At 35.8% G+C, this 10,714-nt stretch overlaps 1 protein-coding gene across 1 annotated transcript; it reads left to right on the top strand.

The window, feature by feature from the left end:
* Nucleotides 1-1,676: 1,676 nt before the first annotated feature.
* LOC130429940 (mast cell protease 8-like) lies at nucleotides 1,677-9,329 on the top strand. The gene is made up of 5 exons (XM_056758795.1): nucleotides 1,677-1,752; nucleotides 7,961-7,972; nucleotides 8,450-8,571; nucleotides 8,839-9,087; nucleotides 9,192-9,329. Exons 1-5 carry the CDS (start codon nucleotides 1,677-1,679, stop codon nucleotides 9,327-9,329), a joined length of 597 nt encoding a protein of 198 aa, XP_056614773.1.
* Nucleotides 9,330-10,714: the final 1,385 nt, after the last annotated feature.

The following is a 10,714-nucleotide window of genomic DNA, read 5'->3' on the forward strand; positions in this document are numbered from 1 at the left end:
GGAGGTCCTAAAGTTTGTGGAACAGCGCAGTGGGTGTAACAGCCTTCGGTCGCATAAATTAAAGTGATGAATCATTCTGTGAAAAATATGATGTCAAACAGGTTGCCCTTATTTAAGGGTGAAGGCAGCACATGTGATACTGTGCATTTCTCTCTGAAAATCTAAAAAAACTGTTTTCCAAGAATTTACAAGGAAATTACGAGGAATTGTGGTTCGCGGTGCAATCGTCCTGGCCTGGAAGACCTGTTTACAGGTCCATGCAACTCAGATGTGAAGCAGTTCTCAAAAACTGTGTCTATACAACTAAATAATAGTTCAGCGATTCACAAGAACGCTAAATCTTCAAGCATGTTTCATTTTATACAGTAAATGTTTGACTAAAGACATTTTTTTGAATAGCCTAAAACTCCTTTTTCTTCACTTTCTGTAGTGATTTAGTATTTAGAATAGAATGTGCAGTGTTCCCAATGCATTTGTGTATTGAAACAACAGTTATTATAAGGATTTTGAGCTTTACTCCCTTTATTTAAACACACTGCTATTATTTTGAACACAACTGTAAATGTTTCTGAACATATGTGTATGTTTTTATAAATAACTATGCACAGTAGAAAGAGATATATTATGTAAACACCACTTTTTTTTAATGCTTTTTATCGTAATTAATTGTTTGAGATCCCTACAGAAAACCCAGTAAAATGTTAGGCTGTACAGATGAGAACAGTACTCTTCTCTCAGCCAGTCTTGTCTCTTTGTTCCAAGGTTACCGCAGGATGCAGTTCATGCCCAGACCTGATGGCATAGCTGAGAATGGGAAGCGGTGACATGACAAGAGCTGAGATGATAGAGCTGGATAAAGGACACGGCGACTTGACATGATTTCACTACAAAATATCAAATGTTATTAGATTGTTAATGGTAATCTTAAATATAAGATTGACCTTATTAGTAAGTTTATTTATTTTTTATTTAGCCTTGTTGTGCAAACACTGTTGAGCTTGTGCAGAGGCAGCAGCTTTTGCCAGAGGGGAACTGGAATCCCCTGGTTGGGCCTGGGTTCTCCTGAGGTTTTTTTTCTCGATTGGTGTTTTGGGTTCCTCGTCACCGTTTGCATACTGTTTTGCATTATTTGCCTGGCCGGGGGGGCTGCTTTAGAATCAGAAGTTTTACATAATAAATATTACATATAGGAATTTATAGTACGTTTAATATTTGACCTATGGTTCTCTCTGCTTTATCTCAAATGTGGCTTTCACTGTGAAAAATAAAATGTATTCAAATTTAGTTTTTCTTGCCTGAAGAGCAAAAAAAACACACCAGATAGAAATTCAACAGATGCTAGTTTTGGGTTTGGACATGAGTGGGAGTCGGATTGAAATCTGCTGTTCATCCACCAAGACTGTTGTTGCATGCATTTTAAATGTTGAAGTAGTTAAACAGAAGATAACTTATAAGATTATAGTACATTAAAGAGTATTAACAGAAGAGGTTAATCACTTTACCTTCAGTTTTATTGAAGTCCTCTTGAGGCTAAAAGAAAATAACATGCTAGAATGGACCGGATATTTTTTGTACAGGCAAAATTACATAATATCACACGAAAACGGTTATACCACAAGATTTAAAAAATCCTGTGGGCAACTCGATGTCTCCACCTCCGTCTCATTGTAGTATATATGACACAGTTTTTCAGTCAGATCTCACAGATTCTCATCTTCATCATGATCATCATCTCTTTCCTGTATTTCAATGGTAAGAGCATTGCGTTAACAACGCAAGGTTGTGGGTTCGATCCCAGGGGATTGCAAATACCTATGTAAAATGTATAGGATAAAGCAATGTACGTCGCTTTGGATAAAAGTGTCTGCTAAATGTAATGTAAATGTAAGTTGGAAAGTCAATACAATGAAATATGATTCACGACTAACATATCAATGTGGTCTCACATTTTATCATTGTTATATAAAATATTATATATTTATATTTGCATGACATATTTCACAGTGAATATGTTGACTGGTATCTCACTCTCTCTTTCAGCCAGTGTGAATGTGGGGATAGTGAATGGCAGTGAAGCACGACCTCACTCCAGACCTTACATGGTTTCTATTCAGAAGGATGGGTCACATAGTTGTGGAGGATTCCTCATCTCTGATCAGTTTGTCATGACTGCTGCACATTGCAGACCAAAGTACATAACAAAAATTACCATAACCAACTCGAACTCTCTCATTTATATTTAAATCTGCCATAAATGACAGATTTAAAAATTTGAAGGGTTTGAAAGTGTGACCACATCCATTGACAACTGAGCTATCAACTACATGTATTTGTGCTTAAAAACGTTGACTGAATTTAGTATTTTGCTTTGGAGCATTGTTTAGAAACGACCATTATTACTTTCATCACTGACTCAGAACACATCTGATAAAATCTTTAGAAAGAATATAGAAAACTGATCAAACTGAACAGGGTTTGTGTTCTTTGAACAGCAAGAAGACTCTGACGGTTGTGGCAGGTGTATGGAGGACCAGGAGAGTCATGTGTAAAGTAATAAAGCATTTCATTTTTTAATAACTAATTCTTCAATAAAAATAGGCATTAATCCATTTATTTCTAATTTCATTTTTTAATGGGCAATAAAAAGCGTGATTGTAAAAATAATTATTAAATTAAATATTAATCCATCAATAAATACTTCAATTTAAAAAGGGACTTTTAAAAATCAACATAAAACACGAAATAAATACACCATTTTAAAGCGCATTAATGAATTCCTTTATAAATAGTGGAATTTCAAAATCTATTTCAAAATGCGATTTAAAAAGAGGAATAAATAATTGGATTTACAAATTAAACTAGAAATAAAAGTTTTAATCCGTCATTTAAAAGACTATTTCTTTTAGCATTTGCATTTCCATTTCCCCTCTGCATTTCCTTATCCGATTTGCTATTCGATTTGCCAAATCATTTAGCTTTTCCATTTAGCCTCTCTATTTACCATTTCCGTGACACTCTGGGGCCTTGCATGCTCAAACGAGGTAAAACAATGCAAATTAGCCGCGGTGAGACAGATGTAACAAGCTCTCTGATTGGCTAGTTCATTTTACGTCATGTTCAGGGGTGTGTCAGATGAGCAATGGAGAAGAGAGGATAGTCTGTTGTTCACTACACGTGTAACCAGCGCGTTATCAGCGCCTGCTTATTCTCTAACACAAATCATAGAAAATGAAACTTATTGTAAGAACAGGTTAGAACATTCATACTGCACGTGGAAGCAGCAGTGCTGCGCTCATTTTGGCGCCGAGTCTATTTATGATGCGATGCTTACATGGAGTTAACGTGACACAAGTTACGGTGCTTATGGCCCAAATGATTATAGTTTCACGCGAAATTTAACAGTTTTACCATTAAAGCATGTAACTGATGTCAGCTGTGTTTTAATCCGCCAATATCTACTCTTTATGAAACCGCAAACACACACCATGGTGTGTATTATATGCATATAGTAGATGCAGTGCCGGTGTTACAAATTTTCTGTTACCCGTGATATTTTGTGAACGCAGTAGGCGCTGTTGTCACTGTCGACAATTCTCTACGCAAAGAGCGTAAATTCGGGCGAGGATGCCCTTTTGCTCGTGCGCAGCTTTTTAATCTTGGGCAATAACGCGCTTTGTTCTCGTGCACGTTACTGTGAGCGGGCTTTTCGGAAAGTCTGTTAAGAGTGCTGACGTGACGTGAGTGCCTGAACACGCAGATTGAACTGTACAAAGCAGGATCATTTAATTCCTCTACTGATTGCGTTTGGCATTATTGTGATTGCCATGGTAGTTGTTTTATAGCCAACATGTAGGTGTGTGTATGTATATATATATATATATATATATACATATATAAAAAGTGAATACACACACACATATATATATATATATATATATGTGTGTGAGTGAGTGCGTATTACCCTTTAGCCAAATAATAGAACAGCAATCACGACAATCTAAACGTTGTCCATTTAAGAAACATGGACATAAATGAGCTTTGTGTTATACATAAATACATAAATACATGCATTATAGGCTATAAAATGTACATAAGAACGTAATATTATAAAATGATATGTTTATAATGTACAGAGTAACCTTGTAGTACAGCAGCTCACCATATTTCACTATGCACGGTAACAGGCTAAAAAAAGCTTTTACCTTCCCCTGTTTTACACAGAATAGCCTTATTGTTCTCCATATTCACTCTTTTGACATGTAATGCCTTCTGTGTCTTATCCTGAAGAGCATTTAGCTGTGATGAGAACAGTGACTGTGGTACAGCAGGTCACCATATATCACAATGCTTACTAACGGCCTAAAATAATCTGTTACCTTCCCCTGTTTTACACAGAATAGCCTCATTGTTCTTCATATTCACTCTTTTGAAATCTAATGCCTTCTGTGTCTTATCCTGAAGAGCATTTAGCTGTGATGAGAACAGTGACTGTGGTACAGCAGGTCACCATATATCACAATGCTTACTAACGGCCTAAAATAATCCGTTACCTTCCCCTGTTTTACACAGAATAGCCTTATTGTTCTTCATATTCACTCTTTTGACATGTAATGCCTTCTGTGTCTTATCCTGAAGAGCATTTAGCTGTGATGAGAACAGTGACTGTAGTACAGCAGGTCACCATATCTCACGATGCACAGTAAAGGCCTAAAAAAATCTGTTACCTTCCCCTGTTTATTAATATACGGGTTAACTTTCTGAAATGAGTGACAAAACATATTGACCTTTTTCATTATATTCTATTTTTTAGCTTTACCTGTATCCAATTTCTGTATGGAACGTTTTTTGAACGTTCTTTTTTGGTTCCCCAAAAATAACCAAATGGGAACCAATATTAGGGGAACTTTCTGTGTTTGCTTTCGTTAACTTCATTGTAATTGATAATAATTTATTGTTAAAGATGTTGTCGAACATACTGTATGACAGTATGTTTTATATACATTTGAAAACAGTTTAATTAATTTTTTCAATTTTTTTATGAGCATTAAAAAACTATCTGGACCTCTCTGACCTCATTGCTAGCTATGATTATGATTAGCCAAAATTTTGCGCCACTAAAGTCACACCGTTTTTGGCTGAGACATGTGATTAAATCATCACAAAATGAATACTTTATACCTTCAAATGTTACATTACTAAAAATACAATACTGTAATAATTTAGTTAAAAAATATTTTTGAATTTGTGTTTAAGTTATTTTAAATCTGTTATAAATGCTATCAACGTCCTTCCATGAACTGTTGCCATGCATGCATAATAAATATGTACAACATGGGTGAAAAATTTCAAATAATAACGATCGATGCTTTTGCTGATTTATAACAAATTAAACACAAATACCATGCTTAACAGTTACTGTAGTAAGACTATATTTATAGTGGGGATAATGAATATTTGAAAAGCCTATAGCCATACCCACTAGTGTACTTTTCTCTCAGGTGTTTATTAACATTACCTACCAATGATACGAAAGTAGTTAGCTCTTCTTTTCAAAATGTAACACTGCTGTTTATCAGCATCTTTGGGATATTCCCCTTTTAAAAGACTGTTCTTCAGTCCCAGCTGCATATTACCATCCATTTTGCACAGATATAATATCAGGGATCCGATCACGTTAATCTGCTTTCCAGTTGGTGCAAACTAGCTAACGGAGCCCCCACATGATTGGCATGTGCGATATGGGGAGATGGGAAGAATATTAAAAAATAATTATTTAGTATTTAATAAAATAAAGCTAAAAAAGTAGAATATCATGAAAAAGGTCAATATGTTTTGTCACTCATTTCAGAAAGTTAACCCATATATTGTAAAACATGGGAAGGTAACAGATTTTTTTAGGCCTTTACTGTGCATCGTGAAATATGGTGACCTGCTGTACCACAGTCACTATTCTCATCACAGCTAAATGCTCTTCAGGATAAGACACAGAAGGCATTACATGTCAAAAGAGTGAATATGAAGAACAATGAGGCTATTCTGTGTAAAACAGGGGAAGGTAACAGATTATTTTAGGCCGTTAGTAAGCATTGTGATATATGGTGACCTGCTGTACCACGGTCACTGTTCTCATCACAGCTAAATTCTCTTCAGGATAAGACACAGAAGGCATTACATGTCAAAAGAGTGAATATGGAGAACAATGAGGCTATTCTGTGTAAAACAGGGGAAGGTAACGGATTATTTTAGGCCTTTACTGTGCATCGTGAGATATGGTGACCTGCTGTACCTGAGTCACTGTTCTCATCACAGCTAAATTCTCTTCAGGATAAGACACAGAAGGCATTAGATTTCAAAAGAGTGAATATGAAGAACAATGAGGCTATTCTGTGTAAAACAGGGGAAGGTAACGGATTATTTTAGGCCGTTAGTAAGCATTGTGATATATGGTGACCTGCTGTACTACAGTCACTATTCTCATCACAGCTAAATTCTCTTCAGGATAAGACACAGAAGGCATTAGATTTCAAAAGAGTGAATATGAAGAACAATGAGGCTATTCTGTGTAAAACAGGGGAAGGTAACGGATTATTTTAGGCCGTTAGTAAGCATCGTGATATATGGTGACCGGCTGTACCACAGTCACTGTTCTCATCACAGCTAAATGCTCTTCAGGATAAGACACAGAAGGCATTACATGTCAAAAGAGTGAATATGGAGAACAATAAGGCTATTCTGTGTAAAACAGGGGAAGGTAAAAGCTTTTTTTAGCCTGTTACCGTGCATAGTGAAATATGGTGAGCTGCTGTACTACAAGGTTACTCTGTACATTATAAACATATCATTTTATAATATTATGTTCTTATGTACATTTTATAGCCTATAATGCATGTATTTATGTATTTATGTATAACACAAAGCTCATTTATGTCCATGTTTCTTAAATGGACAACGTTTAGATTGTCGTGATTGCTGTTCTATTATTTGGCTAAAGGGTAATACGCACTCACTCACATATATATATATATATATATATATATATATATATATATATATGTGTGTGTGTATTCACTTTTTATATATGTATATATATATATATATATATATATATACATACACACACCTACATGTTGGCTATAAAACAACTACCATGGCAATCACAATAATGCCAAACGCAATCAGTAGAGGAATTAAATGATCCTGCTTTGTACAGTTCAATCTGCGTGTTCAGGCACTCACGTCACGTCAGCACTCTTAACAGACTTTCCGAAAAGCCCGCTCACAGTAACGTGCACGAGAACAAAGCGCGTTATTGCCCAAGATTAAAAAGCTGCGCACGAGCAAAAGGGCATCCTCGCCCGAATTTACGCTCTTTGCGTAGAGAATTGTCGACAGTGACAACAAAGCCTACTGCGTTCACAAAATATCACGGGTAACAGAAAATTTGTAACACCGGCACTGGATCTACTATATGCATATAATACACACCATGGTGTGTGTTTGCGGTTTCATAAAGAGTAGATATTGGCGGATTAAAACACAGCTGACATCAGTTACATGCTTTAATGGTAAAACTGTTACATTTCGCGTGAAACTATAATCATTTGGGCCATAAGCACCGTAACTTGTGTCACGTTAACTCCATGTAAGCATCGCATCATAAATAGACTCGGCGCCAAAATGAGCGCAGCACTGCTGCTTCCACGTGCAGTATGAATGTTCTAACCTGTTCTTACAATAAGTTTCATTTTCTATGATTTGTGTTAGAGAATAAGCAGGCGCTGATAACGCACTGGTTACACGTGTAGTGAACAACAGACTATCCTCTCTTCTCCATTGCTCATCTGACACACCCCTGAACATGACGTAAAATGAACTAGCCAATCAGAGAGCTTGTTACATCTGTCTCACCGCGGCTAATTTGCATTGTTTTACCTCGTTTGAGCATGCAAGGCCCCAGAGTGTCACGGAAATGGTAAATAGAGAGGCTAAATGGAAAAGCTAAATGATTTGGCAAATCGAATAGCAAATCGGATAAGGAAATGCAGAGGGGAAATGGAAATGCAAAAAGAAATAGTCGTTTAAATGACGGATTAAAACTTTTATTTCTAGTTTAATTTGTAAATCCAATTATTTATTCCTCTTTTTAAATCGCATTTTGAAATAGATTTTGAAATTCCACTATTTATAAAGGAATTCATTAATGCGCTTTAAAATGGTGTATTTATTTCGTGTTTTATGTTGATTTTTAAAAGTCCCTTTTTAAATTGAAGTATTTATTGATGGATTAATATTTAATTTAATAATTATTTTTACAATCACACTTTTTATTGCCCATTAAAAAATGAAATTAGAAATAAATGGATTAATGCCTATTTTTATTGAAGAATTAGTTATTAAACAATGAAATGCTTTATTACTTTACACATGACTCTCCTGGTCCTCCATACAGGTGCACATGACTTCAGTAAAAGAGAAGAGACTGTCCGTATTAATGTTAGCTCTTATGAGAAGCATCTCTCCTACAAGCAAGATCCAGCTAACTCTAAACAAGGGGACATTATGATTCTGAAGGTAATACATTGCGCTCAGTACTGTTAGGTCATCACTCCTGGCACAACCATCACTGGCACAACCATAAACAACTGAATGTGAAGCTTTGAGGTAGATTTTGGAAGGTAGAAGCCAGAAAAAGTTTGCAGTTCAAAATTGTGTCCACAGGCATGTTAATATGTAATTAAAAGTGCTGAATTAAAATGTGTGTGTTTGGATGCTTTGTGATTAAGAGTGTTTTACTTGCTACTCTAATATTGACCACACACTCCTCTTGTTGGATTACAGCTAGAGAAAAAAGTCAAACTAAATAAGAACATCAAGACGATTACTATACCAACAAAACCAGAGGAGATCAAAGTCAATACAGTATGCAGCATTGCAGGTTGGGGACTTCTGGAGAGTAATGGCACAACAAGTTCTAAACTTATGGAGGCGGAAGTGAAGATTATGAATAAAACACATTGTAAAAAGCCATTCAGAGATTACATAGCTTCAAGTATGCTGTGTGTACATGGCCATGGAGGATCCTGCAAGGTATGAAAAACAGACTACACATTGTATATTAGTTGGCTATATTGCTGCCATTAATTGAGATACATGGCAACTATGTTGATATGTGTGCGTTTACTTTTTCACAGGGGGATTCCGGAGGTCCTCTAGTCTGTGGAGACACTGCAGTGGGTGTATCATCCTTCAGTCGCATAAGAGATCAAGCTGATGTTTATACTGAAATCTCAGCATTTCTTGTATGGATCCAGAATGTAACTAAGAGCTAATTGACTTCTACATAAACAAGATTGAAATGTTTTCAAATGTTTCTCTTTTTATCATTCATTAAACTGCAGTAAGCATAGTGATAATGGTGTTCTTACCGAGTGTTTAATGGTTTCATTTTCTTTTTTCATAAAAACACTTTGTGCGTTGTGAGTAAAGCATCAAATGATTGTGTCTCTCTGCCATGAATTTGCAGAAAAATATGGCTGTCAAACGATTAATCACTATTAATCACATCCAGAATAAATGTTTGTGCTAACATTATTTATGGACTTGTATTGTGCAGTGGCTATTCATTTTGTATTTGTAAAAATATACAAAATAATAGCAGTCCAAGATCACTAAGCAGATCATTCAATGTTTTTGGTAGAAGTTATATTTCTATATGGCAAATATTGTTATTGTAGAGTAATAGAAAACCAACAGATACAACAGTCATGACATACATGCTGCTCATTCTGTGTTATGAATCATTCATCTAAATGGGCGTGTTCAAAATAATATCAGTTCAATAACAGTGTGGAGTTCAATACGAGTGGCAAATCATTCTGTGAAAGAAATGGTGCCAGAAAAGTGGCCCTTTTTAAGGATGAAGGCAGCACATGTTTTACTGTGCATTTCTCTCTGAAATTCTGAGTAAAATGGGTCGTTCCAGACATTGTTCAGAAGAACAACGTACTGTGATTAGAAAATTGATAAGAGAGAGAACAACATAAAAAGAAATGCAGAAAATGAAAGGCTGCATAGATTAAATGATATCAACTGCTTTAAAATGGCAACCAAAACCAGAAAGACGTGTTGGAAACGGAATATTCGAAGAATATCACAGAATAGCCAAATTGGTCAAAATGGCAAAGACTCAGCCAATGATCAGCTCCAGGGTGATCAAAGAAAGTCTGATATTACCTGCGACTACAGCAACAATTAGAAGACGCCTATGTGAAGCCAATCTTTTAGCAAGAAGAATACAATTTGCCAAAGAACACAATGACTGACCTAAAGAGAAATGGGGCTATATTCTGGACTGATGAAAGCAAGATTATTTTTTTTGGGTCAAGGGGTCGCAGACAGTATGTCGGACGACCCCTCAACGCTGTATTCAAGCCACAGTACACTGTGAAGACCGTGAATGATTGTGAAGGTAATACATTGCCCTCAGAATTGTTATATCAACACTGCCACAAACATGACATCATTTAAACTGTGGTTAATGATTTTTATTAAACTTAATGAGAACTTCATTGGTAGGGTGGAGGTGGTTTTCCTGGACATTTTGGGAACTAGAAGCTCATATGATCCTGTTGTTGAATTACAGCTCAAACAGTCAAACTAAATAAGAACATCAAGACTATTCCCATTCCAACTACACCAGAGGAGATCAAAAAGG

Source organism: Triplophysa dalaica, chromosome 10, assembly GCF_015846415.1.
Source record: "Triplophysa dalaica isolate WHDGS20190420 chromosome 10, ASM1584641v1, whole genome shotgun sequence".
NCBI lineage: Eukaryota > Metazoa > Chordata > Actinopteri > Cypriniformes > Nemacheilidae > Triplophysa > Triplophysa dalaica.

Coding starts and splice junctions, on each gene's coding strand:
- LOC130429940 (XM_056758795.1), top strand. CDS start 1,677: ATGACACAGTTTTTCAGTCAGATCTCACAGATTCTCATCTTCATCATG. Junction 8,572..8,838: donor GGGACATTATGATTCTGAAG/GTAATACATTGC, acceptor GTTGGATTACAG/CTAGAGAAAAAAGTCAAACT. Junction 9,088..9,191: donor GCCATGGAGGATCCTGCAAG/GTATGAAAAACA, acceptor ACTTTTTCACAG/GGGGATTCCGGAGGTCCTCT.